The 19,360-nt window shown below is 44.2% G+C and overlaps 1 protein-coding gene across 6 annotated transcripts in view; it reads right to left on the bottom strand.

Moving 5' to 3' along the window:
- Window positions 1–12,924: 12,924 nt before the first annotated feature.
- The window catches only part of LEF1 (lymphoid enhancer binding factor 1), a 63,144-nt gene continuing 56,708 nt past the window's right edge, over window positions 12,925–19,360 (bottom strand). For 4 of the 6 annotated variants that reach the window (XM_080591047.1, XM_080591046.1, XM_080591050.1 and 1 more), the window contains one exon: window positions 12,925–14,052. Coding sequence is in view for 2 of the 6 variants with exons in the window: in XM_080591046.1 (XP_080447172.1) it covers window positions 13,973–14,052 (80 nt within the window). In the remaining 4 variants the exon portion in view is untranslated. Of the gene's footprint in view, window positions 14,053–16,390; window positions 18,712–19,360 lie in introns of those variants that run through there. The other 2 variants (XR_013950846.1, XM_080591048.1) reach the window with 2 other exon arrangements.

The following is a 19,360-nucleotide window of genomic DNA, read 5'->3' as shown; positions in this document are numbered from 1 at the left end:
TTAGCAAAGCCTGGATTTGTTCTTGGTAGGGGTGCTGGGAAGTGTGCCTTTTCTCCAAATACTGCAGAGCCAGGTGGGCGCGAAGGTTGGAGTTCCAGTCCAACTGAGTGGTAGCCTTCTTTTACTTTGTGTCTTTTGGACCTGTGAACCAAGTGCATATATGTATTTTTTTAATTAAAGAAATGATGAGCAATAAGTCAACTCTCAGTTGACTCTTCCTCCCTCCCCCAACATCCAATTCAGATTGCATATAGGGAAACTGAGGCTGACAGATGTTAACTTCATGGCATGCGAGCACACAAGAATTTTCTGAAAAGAGAATAAAATTTGTTGTTTTATTGGATCCTGGATCTTCATTCCTGATTTTCTGATTTTGAGTCACTTGTCTTGACAAGTCACTTGTCTAGAAAGAAGAGGGTTAAAAGAAAGAAAAGATATGGCAGACAATCTTTTTTTTTTTTCACACATCGCTAAATTACATTGATTTTCCTAAAATGTGGTTCACTTCTTGCATCTAAAGTCTGTTTCACTAGAAGATTCTGAGCACCTGTTATTCAGTTTAGTGAATTTCAAATGATGCAGGATAAAGTTAGCTTCAGAACTACTTTTTTAGTAGGAATTAAAAACAAGAACATGAGTTTACTCTTGCATCTTAAAAAAATAGCTTTTTTTTTCTTTTTTTACAAAAACATTTGGGCAGAATTAGCTTGACATTGGACATTGGTACTTTTTTACTTTGCAAGGCTTTGGTTTAAAGCAAGACATAGGCTATTTAGTAACGAATGTGCAAAATAGTTTTCACTACGAAATGTGATATTTCAGAAAAATAAGCTTTCTCTAAAATTGTGCTTTCCTCTCAGATACAGTAATTATATGCGTGTGTATACATATATAAGAAACCTGAAAGAGGCATTTGTAAGGTTGGCTTGCTATTTCAGAAGAGCACGTGCACGAGCCACCTTCCGTTGCACGTAGTGCTGACTGTTGAAGGATGATCTCCTGGCTGGTCAGTACATAGACTAGAACGTGGTAGTTTATTTCTGCTCTCACCACTCAGCATATCCTGATTTTTTTTTATTAATAGGGGAAAACCAGATTGTGGAAAAAAAAATGAGGATAAAAAAGAAGGAAACAGAGGCGTTTGGTTTCCCTCACGGCCTGCTTTTAAAACCTTTAGTCTTCCTTATCCTTTTTGTCAGCAGGCCTCACAGATTTAGAGCATTTGCCCCACTTGCATCAAAGCTTTGAGAGGGATGCCTGGCACAGCTTGGAAGCAGCTTGACAGTCAACAGCTGAGGAGTCGGATGTGAGCCCAGCTACTGCAGCTGGGAAGATGGCTCCAGATTCAGCATCTGGGTCACGTCAGCTGCCAAACGTGCTCCATCTATGGTCATCCTTGCTGCTGGCACAGTTGGGGAGAAAAAGGGAGCACAGCGAACTTTACAGAAAGGGTTGAAAGCGGAATCCTAATTGGACTGGAGAAGAATGCTCTGCTTGGGGGACTTACGGAGTATAAAGTGCAAGAGGCAGCAGTAAAGTTTGATCCAAAGAGGAATTAAGCGTGGTTTAGAAGTTCAAATTTGGCTATGGTCTAAAAAATGAAATACTCTCCATTGATGGCACTGAGCACAATACTACTTGTGCGTGGGACAACAGTGACATATGCCTGTTTGCTGAGTGCAGACGTCCTGAAGTCTTAAATCCGAGTCTGTTTGCAAAAATTATTGAGCCCCTTCTCTTGCTGTAGAAGACTAATTTTATCACAAGATACAAATATCAACTTTCAGTATGGATGTGAATGTAGAATAGACACGTGGATGCCTTCTAAATTGTGTGGATCACAGCAGAAATGATCACAGGTTGTTGCTTCCTCCATCCTCTGTTGGGGAGACTTGCAGAGAACATCACCTGGGTAAGAGTTTAGTTGGGAAAACAGCACTGCCCAATAATTTATTGTATGTTAACTGTCTCTTGATATAGTTTAGCCCCCGGAAATGGGTAGCTGCCTTGCAGTGAGTAGCCCAGCTCTGTCCAGATGGGAGCTTTGTGAGCCTATGCCTTATTTTACACAGTAGGAAGAAGTGCTGACAGAGCAACTAGAGGAAACAACGTGAAAAGGTATCCTTTTTCTTTCCTAGACAAGTGGGATTTTTTCCTGGACCATTTGACCCAAGGGTTTTGGAGTGTCAATGCAGATGTCCTTCAGAAACCAGTTGCTACAAGTGGCAGGCTATTGACAAGACTGGAGTTAACTCCAGCACCTAGCAGTGGATCTTCACCTCTGCCAGAGTCCAGAGCTCCAACAGTGAACCAAACCTCTGCGAAACATGGCTTGAAATCGAGATTCAGAGTTCTTGTTTTGTTTTCGTTTATTTCTCAGTGCCATGTTTGGTTCTTCTCACAATGTTTGTTCTGTGGTTAAGGCTCTTTTCCCGCTTTCAGGTACCTCTGAAAGCTTGAGGTTTGTCAATTAATCTCTTCAGTAGCTATAAATTACTAGCTGTTTATCAGTCTGGAGAAGAACAAGCAAAAATCTTTGTATGCAGCTAAGTGCAGAGATATGATTGTCAGGTTAAATCTGTACTTGCTGTTAGAATTAGAAGGGAATTTGAAAACTAGACGTTTTAAGTGTTCCTGCCCAGACAGTTGTCCTGTTTTGAAAAGGTCCTGTGCATTCCTGGCTGTGCCAGCCTTTGGTCAGTAAAGCTTGTGTCCATTTGGATAGATAGATGGCTGATGGTTATTGCAAATGTTCATACTAATGATTTTTATTAAGCAATCAGCACATAATTGCCAAAATTTAATGCATGCCTGTCATTCCTCCATCCAGAGAGAGCCACTTTGCAGTAGAAAGCAGCTTTAGAGATGTGGGTGAACCAGAAGCAGTCTTTGTCGTTTGCGGTGACCAATGTTCCTTAAAAGCTTGTGCTGACGTTTTTGGAGCTGAGTTTTCAGACGAGGCAGAGCGGCAGTAGTCTTCTTGCCCCTGTAGCTATGGTACAGCTGGCTTTACTTTTCTAACGAGTACCACAGCAGCGATTCACAACTCAGTATTTTTATTCACTACAGTTTGCAACCACGTGAGCAATTATGAAACTGATCTGAATGATTCCTATTTCTCTGTGCTTTTTGGAAGAGCTGAGAACAGCAACAAAAGCAGATGCTGTGAGTACTTTTGAGAGCTAGATCTTTTCTGTTATGTGTTCTTCAGTAGCTTTTCCTGTTGTTCATAGCCAGAGGGAAGTGGCATGTAGCCTTCTGCTGAATTTTGTTAGAGAAGGGTTAAGTAGAGGCACAATCTGGTAATTTAAAAAAATCATCAAAGATGATTTGTAGAAAGATCTCTGTTGAATTTGATGATATTCTCAAAAGTTCATGATAAAACTGAAATTCCCTTTTATGTACCATTTTCTTACCCACTGTATTTCCCCATTTATAAATGCAGTGCTCTGCAGAGTATGAAATTAAACGTACGTGTTCACAGAATCTCAGAACGGTATGTAATGAGGTCTGGGGTTGTTACTGATATTATATTAATCAGATTTAGGTTTTTATGCCCACAGAGCAGCTTTGCGCTTGTTCAGTTTCTGCTTCTGTTTTATTCCCTTAGAGGTTTTCTGTTTTATTTTCTGTATATTGCAAATAACTCACAGCAATGCATTCTTTGCACAGAAACCAGCACCATAAAGCTGTGGAAGCAGGCTGGATTTTTTTGGTTGCTTCTGGGGTAGGAACAATACAAAGCCCCAAACCTAGTTATTAAAGGAGCCCTTTCTTTTGCCGTGCGGATGCCTTTTTGCATAAGGCATCAATATGAGGCATGATGCCAGGTTTTGTTTCCAGCCTTGGTCAGATGCTGTAGGTTGGCCAGGGCACAGGAGGATATTTTAGCACGAGGCTTTTGCTTGGCGGGCACTAAGGAACTTGTCGCTTACTTTGGCTGTTTCAGGCTGCCAGATAACAGGATTTTTTCCGAGCCTGTTGTTCACTGCTGCTTTGTTTGGTGCATCTCTGTCCTGCCTGGTAACAGCTTCTGCTATTCTGGTCCCGTTTTTCTGCCAGCAACCACTTCTAGGGTGGTTTTCTGTAAATGCACAAACCCTTACAGTATTTGCTAGTTAAAGAATGCAAAATTTTTGTCATTAGTAACCTAAACCCCCCATTTGGAGTCTTGGCTTCAGCAACAAAAATCTTGTGGATTAACCACTTTCACCAGCAAGAGGCTTTCTGATGAGCTGTGGGAAGAAGTGTATGCTTGGTGGTAGGTCTACAGTAAACAGCTGGAATTTACATGTGGCGAATTAGCACCAAGTAACCCCCCCCCCCTTTTTTTTTTTTGCTTAATTATTCTTGCATCGTCAAATGAATCTATTAAATGTTTGTGCAACAGAAATTGGTAAAACCACACATTTACAATAAGTGGGTTCTTGATTGTGCACAGACTGAGATTTGTCTGCTCTGCTGCTGGCAGGGTCTGTGTAAGTAACGTAACGATCTGCGACCTGAGGAAGGGATTGCTCTGTTCCCTGACTCCTCCTCCCCATGCGGTGATGCCCTGAGCTGGATTGAAGCACTCCAGCCACTGGAAGCACTTGCTTACACTCTGAATCTTCAACTACTTCACATTAACTTTGCGACCTGCTGTTCTGAGTCCTACAAAGCTGAAAACATAAGCAGGTGTAAGATATACTGCGGTTGTATTTCATAGGCCTTTTTAATTGTTGGTTTTCTCTAAAGAGCTTGTAAAAGGTAAAATGTTTCTGACACGTATTTCTCTGAAGACAACAGGAGGACTAATGGGTTCTTTCAGCTGATGTTGCAGTTTTTTTTTTCTTTGCAATTTAGGGTGAGATTTCTGAAAGCCTTTTGTTTCAGTTGGAAGCCCAGTGATGTTTTCGAGAATGTCTAAGCAGGTGAGGCATCTAGTTTCCAGTGATTTTTCTTTTGAGCACTGAAATGCCTCTCAGAACTTCAAGAAGTATTTATTTAAGAGTCTGATCTTGGGGGTCTTGGTTTTATTTAAATCTTGAACTTAATCCTCAAAAGAATGTGGAATACTAGAAGAGAACTGGCGTGGATTTCTATGACGTTTCCCCACCCCACCCCTGCCCTAGTTGTTGAGAGAATGTAAAAGAAACCAGCAATTTTCGGCCTTTTCCTCCTCTGTTTGCTGCTTATCTACTTGCTTGAACAGAGTCAGTTACAGGAACAGAACTCCTCTTAGGCTGCTAATTAATAATTTCAGACAGTAGCAATCAGAACTTGCATCTAACAGTCAGAAAAAATACTTCCTCCTGATTTCTTCACTTTCTTTTGAGCCAAAGGGTTTGTCACTACTCCTAATGGATTAATTTCAGGATGCTATTATGAAGCATCAGAGGGAAAGCCGCAAAAGTTAAGCACGCAAATAATGTTTTAAGTGCCTAAAAAAGTTTGTGTAAGTGTTGTTTGAAGAAAGAGTGTGGGTAAAGTAGGCTACAGAGGGGTAAATGCTTCACTGAGAGCTGATTTGCATGAGGCTGTAGCTTCTGAATCACAGTCAGGGTGCTTTTGGGGAAATGGCAGTGTCTGTGAAGAGAGATCTATGATAAGCATTTAAACAGCTTACTTTAGGAGACAAGATACTGAAGTTAATTCCTTCAGCACTAGAGGTGAGGTTTTTTAAAGTGGTAAAATTTCCTTTTAAAAATGAGAGATAATACGAGAGTGGGGAAAAAGATGCTGTTAATTTCACAGAAGTGGTTTTCCTGATACCATCTCCTTTTTTTTTTTAATTTATTTTTTTAAACAAAAACATTAATTGGGACTGAGGAGGAAGTGTTTCTCTTTCTTAGAGACATTGCGTTTTATTTTTGGCTAAGGCTAAAAGCTATTGTTGACACTAAACTGGCAAATTATGAACTGAAGCCAGTATTGTTACTTGGATCTAAATTTGTAAGAAGGTTCAGTTGTCTTAGAATAAAAATTGAGTGTGTAGTTTACCTCAAGACCGGCGTTACACTCCACAAAAGTATTTGACAGATTTGTAGCTGAAAAAAATTGTGTAGCTGATTGGCATGTGGCATTTAAAATAGCATGTTTGTGGAAGGGAAGAATAACGGTAAATAGTGAGAAATAGAGAATCATAGAATATACTGAGTTAGAAGGGACCCAGAAGGATCATCAGGTCCAACTCCTGGCTCCACACAGGACCACCCCAAAATTAGACCGTGTGTCTGAGAGCGTTGTCCAAGGGCTCCTTGAGCTCCGGCAGGCTTGGTGCTATGACCACATCCCTGGGGAGCCTGTCCCAGTGCCCGACCACCTCTGGGTGCAGAACCTTTCCCTAACCCCCAGCCTGACCCTCCCCTGTCCCAGCGCCATGCCGTTCCCTCGGGTCCTGTCGCTGTCCCCAGGGAGCAGAGCTCAGCGCCTGCCCCTCCGCTCCCCTCGTGAGGGAGCTGCAGGCCGCCATGAGGCCTCCCCTCGGCCTGCTCTGCTCTGGGCTGAACAAACCAACGGGCCTCAGCTGCTGTTCGTGTGTCTCTTCCTCCAGACCCTTCACCCACCTTAGTCGCCCTCCTTTGACACTCTCTAACAGATTTATGCCCTTCTGTTACTGTGGCACCCAAAACCTCACACAGTGCTCGAGGTGAGGCCGCACAGCGCAGAGCAGAGCGGGACAATCCCTCCCCTCACCCAGCCGGCAGCGCTGGGCCTGAAGCCCAGGTCCCTTTCTGCGGGGCTGCTCTCCAGCCTCCTGTCCCCCAGTCTGTACGTAAGGCCAGGGTTGCCCTGTCCCGGCTGCAGAATTCATCAAGGCCTCTCTGCAAGGTCTTTCTACCCTCAAGAGAGCCAACAGCTCCTCCCCATTTAGTGCTGTCCCCAAACTTACTCAGTATACCTTCAAGTCCTGCATCCAAGTAATTTATGAAAGCATTAATGAGAACTGGTCCTAAAATACGTCAAATGATCGTGTGGTAGACATGATCTTCACCTGCAGGTTCAATGCTTTTTGGCAAAGGACAGAGCTTTTCTTCAGTGGCAGCTAACATTACAAGGAGGAGAGCTTCCAGTGAAGACTGTAATTTTGAAAAATAGTTATTATTATGTTTTTAGGGAATAGCTGTTGCAATGACAGGTAAGACTAGGCATAGGTATGGCTGGTATTGGCTTGACTTAGAATTTTGTTTTAAGTCATGTGGGAGTAGCACAAGCCAGCTAGCGCTTAGCTTAGTTTGCAACTGATTTATATCGAAACTGTGAATTAGTTTAAATTTGCTAAAATTGAATTGTCTGTCTAAACAAACTGAGAGTCCATGCAGCACTTTATCCTGCTTGAAGTGTAGCAGTTTGCTAAGGCTTGCTTGCTTATGGAACTAGCTTTTTTTTTTTTTTATTTTAAACTAATATTCCACATAAGTTTTGGCTACTGGCAGGGAAGGAGAGATGTTTTCTCTGTTTTGTGCAGGGGAGGAAGTTATTTTGGAGACGCTGCTGGATTGGCTGAGGGGTAGAGAAAGAGGTAACAAAATTTGAACTTTGACATGGCAGCTGGAAATCTAGCATTTGTTAAAGGCTTTTAGATACCTTTAGCTAGAACTGATTTCAAGATGTGAATTAACAAGGACATCAGTCAGCCCCAACTGTGTTCGGTCCAAAGATCTTTGTGGATTTTCCTGTCCTGTTTAAGATTTGTCACATCTATAAATCACACAAATTAGCCAAGTATTGGCAGTAGTGCCTACCAAAAAAATGTATTAATACAGTAAAGGTGCAGGTGAAAACGTGCTGCCTGGTCTTTAGCGTTCAGCAGTCATAGTAGTAACAGGTAGCAGTCACTGATGTTACATTTATCCCATTCTTTTCTGCTAGGTGTTATTTCTGCTTAGTTACAACCCGCAATCAAAGTATGTCTCTTCACACTTCCCTGGGTTCATGGAAGAGTAATGCTACAACAGAAAATACATTAGGGGAAATACTTAAATCCACAGCCGTAGTCTTACTCTGTTCTCTTACTGTTCCCTAAGTTGTTACCATTGCCTCTAAAAGTGAGGTAACTCCCAAACAAAAATAATGGCAGGTTAAGCTAGCGAGACAGCTGTTGAAGTTAGGTGATCTGAAAAATCCTTTGAATGTAGGATGATTAATATAATATACTCCATGTTTATGTAAGTGTGTGGTAGCAGTTATAACTACCTCTTTAGTACAGTTGTATGCATCTCATTTATGATAGAGAATGTATGGAATATGTAGAGAACTGACTTGAAAATAGTCTTTTTTGTCTATTCTGTCATCAAATGGTATTTATTTCCAAACTGGACTGGATGAAGATACAGAATAGGTGTTAGACCTGTGCAAGATTTGAAGTCCATCTCTTTATGCTCGTGGGAAACAGAGCGTCAGGTCACTGGAAAGGAAAGACTGCTTCCCAGTGGAAGAAGGCACTCAGCGGTGCTGTTCTGTCAGCAGAGAAGTCCCAGCTGCCCATGAAGATCGGGCAGGAGCAGAGCAAAAGATGAGAAAAGTGGGAGGACAGAGAAACCCTAGAGCAGGAGTGAAATGGAATGGACCAGAAGAGAGAATCAAGTGCCTGGATATTAAGAAATCTATTTGCCATTCTATTTCAGTAAGAAATTTCTGCAAATTTACACTTAAAAAAAAAAAAAATCACAGAGTAACTGATTGAGAGTACCAGCATAAGCAGAATGAGAAAGCTTAGTGGTTAACTGAGCGGTGTGAGTGGTGTTAGTTCTGAGTCATGCAGTTACACCAGGCTCACACAAATGGAAACTTTTAAGCCATATGTCAAAATGTGCTTTACAAAATCTGAACTTTCATACGGTGACTACAAACACTGATTGTTAAATCTGTTGAGGGACCTTGGGTTAAGATGCTTTCACTATGAATTCTTTCGGGACATTGTGTTAAAAAGTTGGGTCGAGTTTGAGCTAGCAGGTTTTTTACAGGCCTGAAAAAAAAGCAGTGGGCAGTCTGTGTTTCCTCAGGCACAGTTTGTTTGCAAATACAATTACTACCTGTATAATTTAGGATTGCGGGGGAGAGGAAGAAGTTACTACTGGTGATTTTATTCACGGCAAAATAAAACAGGTGTCACAGGAGGAGAGAATAAGGAAACATATTTCATGGTAGCAAAAGAAGCAACTAGATTTTAAGAATCTTGTCCGTCTCAGGCTTTGAAACTTTGTATGAATCAAGCATTGTAGCCACTGTCATGCTCTGGTGCATCCTGTCTCCTCTTTTGTTACCCAGCACCTCACCTTCACAGGCAAGTTCTGGGAAAAACTAACCCTTACGTAGCGTGTTGCTTTGTCAGGATCTGAGTCCTTGTTTCTGTGGCTTTTTCTCTTTGAAGAAGACACAGCTGGTACTACCGCAGTGTAATTAATATCCTGCAGGACTTTTCAGTCAGTTTTCATGGCTGTGGGAAGTCAGTCCAAAGAGTTGCTTCTCTGAGTAAGTGTCTTGACCATCTTTAAGTTGTGGAGTATGTTATTTGTCTTATTCTGCTGAAGATTTTATTTTGTCACCGTTACCTTTTCGAGGCACAGTGAATAGGGTAGACCAGTTTCTTGGGTGAGTTGCTCTTCTGGTATTTGATAGATGGAAGTTTTACTTCTAATTCTCCTGGCATAAATTCATACTTTGATCCAGAGACTCTCTTCCTGGCCTGTCATGTAGAGAAATGAGAGTGTTCAGGCACTTTCTAGGTTGCTGGCTTCCTCTCAGAATTTCTGTTTACAGCAGGCCGTTTCCCTGTTGGAGCTGTTCTTCTTTTGGCTACCTCCCTTGTTAGCCCAGCAGTTGTGTCACTGACCTGACTTAGGAGCGATGTGCTCATAGCTGGCGGCCTGCTGGCAATCGGTTTGCGGAGCAGCTCCTTCCCCTGGTAATGTTCTTCTCGGTGCTGTGCTCTTAGCTGGAGGGGAGGCTGCCTGACCCCGTGGCCCCCTCGTGAGTGCCAGGGAGCAAACTGCAATTACGTTATTAGAGGGGCTGCTGGGCACTTCTCAGTCTCCGCAGTGTCCCTCGTTTTCTGCCTGTCTTGCTTTAGCGTAATTAGCAGCTGCGTAGATCAGAGCGGGAGGCCATCAGAAAACAGGGGCTGGTTGCTTCAAAGCCTTGTGTGCTGCAGAGCTTTCAAAGGAGTGCGGATGGCTGATGCTCTGGATTCTGCTCTCGTACAGCCTTGAACAATCCTCCAGCTCCCACATTCCCTGCAGATTCACCTAACCAGCAAGGTACCTAGCTAACTAACTTACTGCCTTTTCTATTTATTAACGCAAAGCGGAAGCTATAACAGCAGATAAATCTCTAGAGCTGGGGAGTCCCTGTATGCATAACTAGTGAATCTGTCATCACTTGCTGTATAACAAGCCGAAGTTAGCCCGGGGCATTGTTCTTTTATATAACAAAGGGGAAATGGCTCTGGTCCAGGTGATCCAGAAGCCCGAGGAGCCAGATCATCCGGTGGTGTTGGCTTGATTAGCCATAAATAATTCTGGCCCTGCTGCCCTGTTCTGGGTCTTTCCCCTTTGCTGTTTTCTTCAGTGAGAGGAGGGGGGGGACGCGTGTTTCCTAGCTAGCAGGGCATCTTCTGTGTTCATGAGCGGGAATACCTGTACCGGGATCTGTGCAGAGCCGTCTTTGGGGCGTGCCAGGCATGCAGTGCGCGGCACAGAGTGTGGAGGGAGAGACTGGGTTTATAACCACCTCTGCAGAAGCATTTGTATAGTTAGGTTGGCCACTCGACAGGAACGTTTAAATCCTTTAAGATGTTTTCTGTGCAAAATGAGTGGTTTTTGTCTCCTTAGGCACCCAAGAGAGAAACGGTTAAATGCTAAATTGCTCATCAGGAGTTTAGATGCTGGTTTTGAGTCTCACCTGGAATAACTTACTCAGTATGTCAAGGGTTTAAGCCTGGTTTTATTGCCAGTCTAACACCGTCATCACTAGGCCGTCTTTACCAGCTCCTGTGCCTCGTGGACAGGCTGGTGCAGCACGGGGAGGGCTCAGGTCTGTTGGATTTCGTTATGGCAGGGACAGATGCAGGGCAGGAGCAGACCCTGACCCGAATCACAGAGGGTATTCCAGGACAGCGTGGTTAGCCTCTTCCAGGTGCTCTCAGGGCAGCACCCGACGCCTTGTCTGTTAGTTAACCTTCTCCATAGCTGCTGTTATGTGAAAGGTCTTTGATCTGTGAATGAGTCCAACACATGGCGCTTGCTCATTGTGTGGTAACAGCAGAGGTGTTATTTTTAGCTCCCAAATTCTTTTTCTCCTTTTGCTATTATTGCCGAAGGACCTTTCAACCCTAGGACAGGCAACCTGACTACGGATTGTACTTGGGATACCGTGCTACCTAAGGCTAATGCTTCTATTGGGAACTTTTTTTTTTTTTCCCTAAAATGGGTAAGTGGCTTTTAAAATAGCCTTAAAAAAATAAAATTGCAAACAACTAAAGTAGCTGTGTTTCTAAAGAGGACTGTTATCTTTGGAACATGTCACTTACAGAACTCGCTGCAGTAATCCTTAATTTAAAACAATTCCTACACTAAAGTATTTGCTTTTTCCTCTTTGTTTATTTATTTATTTTTTAAAAGGGCAAAAAACAACCCCCAAAACAAACCCCAAACAGGTTTCCAGCAAAAGCTGGGCTAACTGACAAGAATGGAAATAAAGCCAGGTCTTGCAAAACTCCAGTATGTAGTTGCTGTTCTTTGAGAGGACTTTTGTCCTGCTGTCTGAAAGCATTCCTTTGCTGGGTCACTTTTTAAAAAAATTTTTAAGTAATCACCAGTTGCTAGAAATAAACATTGCAGGGACTGATATGCTGGTCGCATTCTTACAATTGCGTTTGTGTGCAGTGCACGCTGGTTTAAAAGGAAGCTGTTATATAACATTTTTAATTATGAAATTTCTTCTTATGCAACAGAGTTTAAGGGTCAGCTACAAACAGCCTGACCACGAAGCTTCCTTCGGGATTAATGCACCTGTGTCACTGCTCGTGGCTTGAGCTTGACTCAGGCCAGTCCTACACCACACAAGGTTCAAGATGCAAGGTATGCTGATTTAGTTTACAGTCCATAACGTTTCTTTTGCAGTGGTGCTTACAAACCATTGGAATAATTTACCCATGGCTACAGTGGCTTTTTTTCTTTTCCCCCATGTGAAGTCCTTTAGCAGAAGTCAGGCAGCTGTATCTGTTTGTCAGAGCTGTGAAATACCAGTCCGTGAACAAAAGGGAAAAGGTAGCAGTGAAGTTGCTGGTAGTCTGGGGCTGGACAGACTCAAACGCTTGTGCTTTCAGGTTTGAAGAGCGCAGAGGAGCTGCTTGCTATCGCAGGAATGCCTCGTGGGCACCGCCAGCAGCAGGCAGGCCGTGCTGCTGCTCTGGGTCTGGCAGTGTGAAACCAGGCCCTCAGCAGCTGATCGTGCAGCTGGCTCCAGTCCCTGATTGCTGGAGAATTTACAGGGCCATAAGAAATAAAAGCGTAGGCTCCTGCCCCTTATGTGGGCATGGATGGCATCCAGAAGGAAGGGAATCGATCATCGGCTTCAAACCAGTGAGATTTTAATAGGAAACTGAATGTAGAGGGAGCAACCACAGAGCCTGCTACTCCCAGTTGAGCCAGTTCTAACTGAGAAGCATAAGGGAGCGCTGGGCCTGCTAATTCCTTACTCCTGGGATGAAAACAAAAGATTTCTGCTCCCTTTAGGAAGAAGAAAGTTCCACACCTTCCAAATTGACTCAGCTTCAGGTGAGCAAGCAGCCAAACGCATTGCATTTCCTTCAAGGGGCCCCTCAGCCAAAAGCCTGCAGCCTTAGAAGTGTCTGCACTTTTGGGGGCTCGCAGCTCCTTTCTAGGGATTCAGCTCCTTCAAGTGTGAGTATTTTTTTTTTTCTTAAGCCAGACAATTGACTTTAGTTTTATTACAAAGCTTTTATTAAAAAACAAATGCTCAGCACATTAACTCAAACTGGAATGACAAAAAAAAAAAAAATTGGTTGACAGTATTTTTGGCAAAGGCTGTGCCTTACTATTTTAAAAAATGGGTACATCAATGCTCATTTCAACAACTGGCATAAAATCCCACTAACAGGCTAACAAAAACAGATACAAATACAGAACAATTGAAGTAATAATTCAAGTGCTGGGCTTTTTACAAGGAGAAGGGGAATGGGTGAGAAGGAGAACTCACTGCAGTCAGATTTGCTGGATGTATTGCTTATGTTTACGGAGTAGGTGATGCAGGACTGACGTGTCTACTGACCAGCTGACTGTTGTTACATTTATTTAGTTCTATATGACACTGTACTATATAGACTGAGAGGCCACTATTTGTTACAAATAGTTTAACAAAAAAGCCACCTTTTTTTCCATACAGGCTTTTCCTCTGGCAGGAAAAAAAAAAAAAAAGAAAAAAACCTTTTATTTAAAAAGTAGTTCAGATTTTTGACACTTGTTTAAAAGCTCATACCTAGTAAAATATACACCAAGGAAATTACAAACTAAAAGTTAAAATATAAAAGCATTCAAGTTTCTTAAAAAAGCTAAAACCGAAATTGATCCTGTCGCACCATTAAATAAAAAGAAGTTTGAGTGTGTCATCCTGGTCCAGGCAAATTCCGTTCCTCGACGTGCTGTATGGGGCAGCTGCGGTCTACGTAACTCTGTTGGCTGAAGCAGGCAGAGACAGCCATGCTACTTTGTTTGCTGACTCGACATGGACACAGATGAGACGAGGGCTTAAGAGTGCAAGGCAGAGGTGGAGTGAAGACAAAAGCTGCTCTGCTTGACCCAGGAGCTCGTTTGCTCTATTTATATCGGGGCTGGACCTTGTGATAGTGAAGGATTTTGGCAGTGATTGTCTTTATGATTCAGTGTCTCTAGCAGTGACATCAGGGTGAATGACATCCTAGACAGACTCCTTGGGGGTGGCCTGTGTGGATGAAGGACACACCTAGGGTTTAACAAGCTTCCATCTCCAGCAGGGGTCCTGGTGTCGCCGCCTTTGCTTTGCAAGTTGAGAAAGCATTTCTTTTCCCACCTACAGGGACGGGAGAGAGACAGAGACAGAGATAAAGATGATTTGAAACCTATGTTTTTTCTCTTTTTAAAATAAGCCATTCAAAGAAGCTGTCCTCTGGGAAACACGTGGTGATGGGTCCCTGTAACTCTGACAGTCGGGAGTGGAACGTGGGCTTGCAGTGTCTGAGTTAAGTGCGGAGCATCGCTATTTGCACTTGCTTGAAGTTTGCAAGAATATTCATGGCTTTGTTTCACGCTGGAGTGCTTTGGATTGTAAATAGATGTCCACAACAACTAAAAAGTACTTTTAAAGCTACTTAGACATTCAACATATTACAGAAGTAATTCCTTTTTGTAGTGGATTTAATTTATCTATCTACAACATTTGACCCATATACCTGCTACAAAATTAGACATCCTCGGGCTTTCTTACTGCAGCTGTTAAGGTCAATTAAACCTCTAGCTCAGAGCCTCCAGCTCTGCACTGTGGAAACACAGAAATGCTGTGTTCTCCGAGCAGCTGGGCAGAGGAATCTGGTGGGAGAGGCTTTCGTGAACACAGACCCTGCCCCGCAACCACACGACTGAGGGGGAGTCAGTCTGCTCTGGTACAGTCCATCTTCCAGAAACAGGGCTCTTCCCCAGCCAGCCAGCTCACTGGGATCTCGGGAGGATTTACGTTCTTACAGCACGCGAAAAGGCCAAGAGTGCAAGCCTACAGGTACTGATCTTCCTCTCCCCAGAGGGGAACAGGTCCTCATCGCTGGGGCGCTGGCTTACATCAGGTGCCTTCACCAGCCACCACCCCTGCCCTCCTGCCCCAGATGACCGGGCTATAGCAGGGGCTGCTCCCCACCACCGCCGCGCGAGTCGGGCTTTTTGCACGGCTGGACGCCTGGTCGCCAGTGCTGGACTCAGGAGTAGTGGAAGCCCAAAAACCAACGCTAACCTCCAGGTACTACTCAACTGCCCAACAAGGAGAGAGAGGCTTCAGGGAGCAGAGCTTCGAGGAATGACCAAAATCAGCATGTGAATGCAATTTGGTGGTGAAGGTGAGAGAATTTTTCACCAGAAGAAACACAAACTACTTAGACACAGATACACTGTTGACACTTTGAATCCTGAAAAGCAAGACAGAACAAGTTTATGAAGAAGCTGGCTTGTTTAAACCATAACTCAAACTTCTGTTAACAGAATTTCCCAACTGCATGCATCCTGTTAGACTAATCATAATAGGTTGATTGCTTGAGCCTGTAAGAGCCACAAGCAGAAATAATCAGCGAGTATTACAGCTGCAGTATTTAAACAAGGGCCACTTTTAACTGAGTCCCATCCCCTGCCCCATACCCTGCAGCTTCAGTTTAATCCCCTGCACCACAAAGCACTCTGCCCGTGCTGCTTGAGTACAGCCACTGCACAGGGGTTACTGGGGCTGATGTACTCCAAGGTGGGCAGCCTCCAAGACTGATTTGGGACCGCTTGCTTTTGGTGAGCATGAGATTTGAGAGCCCACACTCCTACCAACCATGCTGACTCCTCAGCAGAGGCCACCTCCGTGACCGTGGTTTGAGTGGAAGGGAAAGCTGAGGATGCTGAAGCTTGCTGGAGCGTACTGCAGAGCTTTGACTTGAAGGACGCGCTCCTCCCCCAGCCGCCACCAGCCCCTGGTACATCACAAATGATTTTCACCTGCTGCCTGTAGCCACAAAAGGGCATTTAAAGCCACTGCGGCCTCACAGCTGAAAGTCCACTGGAAACCCAGTGGTTTCAACAGAGGTGGTCTGTATTGACTAATTCAGTTCCTATTTCCTCATAAAACCAGCCCAAGTCCCGACTAAAAAAAGACTTCTTAGCTTCCTGCTTTTTTTTTTTTTTTTGAAAAAAAAAAAAAAAGCCCAGTGCTCCATAACACATGCGGATCAAAGCGCTACGAAGGGCTCTACCTTTCCAAGGAGCACGAAAGAGAGGCCAAGCAAACAGCAGAGGAACACTGGGGAGAGCACCCTGCAGCTTTATATTTATTTTGTGCCTTTTCATCCTGGATTTTCAAAGGTTTGGTCCAGGTTGCTCTTCCTGGGAAGGTTTTCCTCTCAGTCTTACATGAAAACATTCAGCTTCCTGTTGAGGAATGGCCTTGAGGCGCCAGGCCAGTAGTTCACAGCAGCCTGATACAAGTGCCGTGATTCAGAGCTACTCCCCATTAGCAGCCAGGAATGTCTCCTTCACCGAAGGAAATGAAATGCTCTTCTGTTGAGATGGTTCCCTGCCTCCTCCCCCCTTCCCGTACCAGCAAGCTGTCTTTGAAGTCAGGAGGTTAAAATAACGACCGCGGCCTTGCTCTGGCCCTCAGCTTTTTCGGATAGGGGCCAGCGCCGCGCGCTCGGTCCCAAAGCAGCGCTCGCAGCAGCTGCCTCCTTTCCACAACCTCTCCCCACGCCTCGTTTGCCCGTCTCCAATAGCGAGGTTGCAGATGCTGCTGTAATTCTGCGAGGGGTCGGGCACAGTGAAGCCCCACACACACACATATATATTTTTTTTCTAAGAGAATAGTGCAGCACAGAAAATTACACGGTGGCTGTCCCCAAAACAGCATCTAGAACCCAGCCTTTTCCCAGCTGCACATTAAGGCTGAACGCTGGAAATTGCTTCCACTGCTGATAAACCAAATAATACCTAAAAAATAAGACTGACGATAGTGTTGCCTTACAGATATAAAACAGGTCAAATCAGGATTCTTTTCAAGAAACCACAGGCATGAGCTAAGGAGACTGAAGACTTCCCACATCTAAGGCTTCACTGGGGGGCTGTAGCTGAAGTCTGGCCAAGCAAGGCATGCCCTAGCACAGCCCAATCCACAAGTGAAGTCGGCGCAATCAAAGACTGCAATTACAGCTCCCTGGCTGTGGTTAGGCTTCAAAGAAAGTGCTGCAAGTCACATTTTACATATGTGAAGTCTTGAGCATGAGCCACAATAGGAGGCACTGTCTGTGCCATTTGCAGTGTGCATCTGACTGCAGGAGGAAAGGAAAAAAAAAAAAGAAAAAAACTACCTCGAGTAAGAAACAGAAATAAAATTCAACAATAAGTCAGAGTAACAAGAAAAGCATTACTACTGAAATGGTAAAACTGCACTTTAGGAATCTCTACCATAAAAATAAAGCCTTCTAAAAAGCCTGGGCTCAATGGCTGAGGGCAAGAGCACTAGAGGGAGATCAAAATTCCTCCCCGCTCTTGGGAACGAGCCGGATTGAAGGGTGGGTCTGCAAGTGCCTTGTGCTCCCCTTGCTTCTCCTGGAGTCCTTAGCTCATCTCCGTTTTGCTCGAACAAGGGAGAGGGGATTAGGCAGCTTCGTCCACGTCATGCTAATCAGGAGAGGTTACGGAAGAAAGCTGGGTGTCTGGGTCACTACAGGAGTAAGGACAGGGTAAAAGAAAAATCTAACTCTTCACAGAAGGCAAGAGAAAGTAAAAAAATTTAAGCCAGGTGCTTTTTCTCTACACCTTCCCTCACCACAGGTTGTTTATATTTATACAGGTGTAAAAAGATGCAAGATGACAGCAGTTACATGTATTTAAAAATAATAAAAAAAAGCACCAGTCTCCAGCCCTGGGTTTTAATCCAGCGCTTTAAACAACGTGGCAAACTCAGCGACCCGACAACAGAAACTGTCCTTTTTCTTTTGAAGTCCCAACGAACAAATTCGACTTTTTGCCAGCATTTATCCAATACTCTGGAAACGTGACGACGCAAAACCGGGTCATTATTTACCAGCAAGGCTCCCTCTGTTTGCGAAGCCCCTTTGTATGGTCTTTAGCAGCGGAGCTGTAAAGAGGTTGAAGCCCGAGCCGAGCGATGCCGGCGCTGCAGTCTGCTCCTCTTCCTGCCCAGCTGTGCCATGGTTTGTGGGGTTAGCCCAAACCAGATCCTTGAATCGTTCTGGGCAAACAAAAACAAACACTCCGCAACCTTTGTTGTTTCTAAACAAAAAAACCACCTCCCAGCAAAACCCCAGTCATTTCAGTAATCCGATTTGCTGCAGGGTCCCGCAAGCTGTTGCAGCACATGGATGGAGAGACCTACGGGAGACAGGAAAAAGCCCTCTCTGCGAGAGCTGGAGACCAGCAGGCAGCAGAGGAAACCTTTTAAGCTGCCTTTGTTGCCAAAGAAATGACATAAAATCGTACCCTAAAACCGTAACAGATACTGCCACGTTGAAGCTACGTCAGCGGTAAGAGGGTTTTTCCCCCCACCCTTGCTGCCGTTAGCTCCAGCCCGCTGCTGGTGGCGGTGAGCCGAGCCCCCAGCACCAACAACACCCCCCGAGCGTTAGGTGCAGGGAGGTGAGGAGCGGTAATGCCATCGCCATCCCCCTGCAGTGAGCCACAGCAGGCTGGGAGCCGCGCTGGGAACGCCCCGGTGTTTTCGAGCTCCCACTTTGCTCAGCTCCAGCCGGCGGTGCCAAAGCAGGTGTGGCTCTTATCAAAGGCCCCCGGTGTAGGCAGCGTGAAACTTGGAGCTCTCGCACCGCGCTGCAATCTTGAAAGCGATCGTGCTGGAAGACCCACGACATGTTTTTCCTGTTGGGGGGGAGGCTCTGTGTTTGTAATAAAAACCAGATTACCTCTAGACAGCGATCTCCAGCAGCTTCTTAAAGAAGAAAAATATGCTAAGAGTGATCTGCAAGGGAAGAAAAAATAGGCTTGTGCCCCTTTTGTATCTTTATTGCATTTAATAAATACTTGGAAGACCAAGACAAAGTCTCTTTGCTTTATGAAATAATTAAATGAACCCCTCATGTCTCATTTCTCTTGAAATTAATGACGAAATCATAAGTGTTAAAGCACTAAGAAAGGGGAAAGACATTTAGCCAGGACTTCATGCCTGTGATTTATTTTTTTTTTTAATTTAAAAACAACAACAAAATTCCACGCCCCGTTTATTTGATAGACTGAGAGACTGGAAGAAAGATCTATCTGTTCCTGGGGCCACTGAAATTGCTGCTGCAGTTTTAACCTGCAGTAACAGAAAAGATGTGAGGTACTGGTAAAGGAGTAAGTGAAAATTTTTGAAAAGAAATAACACATGTAAAGTTTCCTTTGTCGATCACCTTTTCTGCCGCAATTAAATATAAGCTAGAGTTTTTACTGCACTTGGAAAGATAGTCTGAATGTTTACATCTGCTAATATATGGATAGAATAATTTAAATAATTGATTTTATGCAACCAAAAGTAAGAGGTGTAAGCAAAGTATATTCCAGAGCTTTACCAACTTTCCTACAGTCACGCATCCGTAGAGCACCACTGCCAGTGTAGGAGCTGTGCGCAG

This window comes from Anser brachyrhynchus (assembly GCF_964034855.1).
Source record: "Anser brachyrhynchus genome assembly, chromosome: 4".
Classification (NCBI taxonomy): Eukaryota; Metazoa; Chordata; class Aves; order Anseriformes; family Anatidae; genus Anser; species Anser brachyrhynchus.
This window is presented reverse-complemented; position numbering and strand designations above follow the sequence as displayed.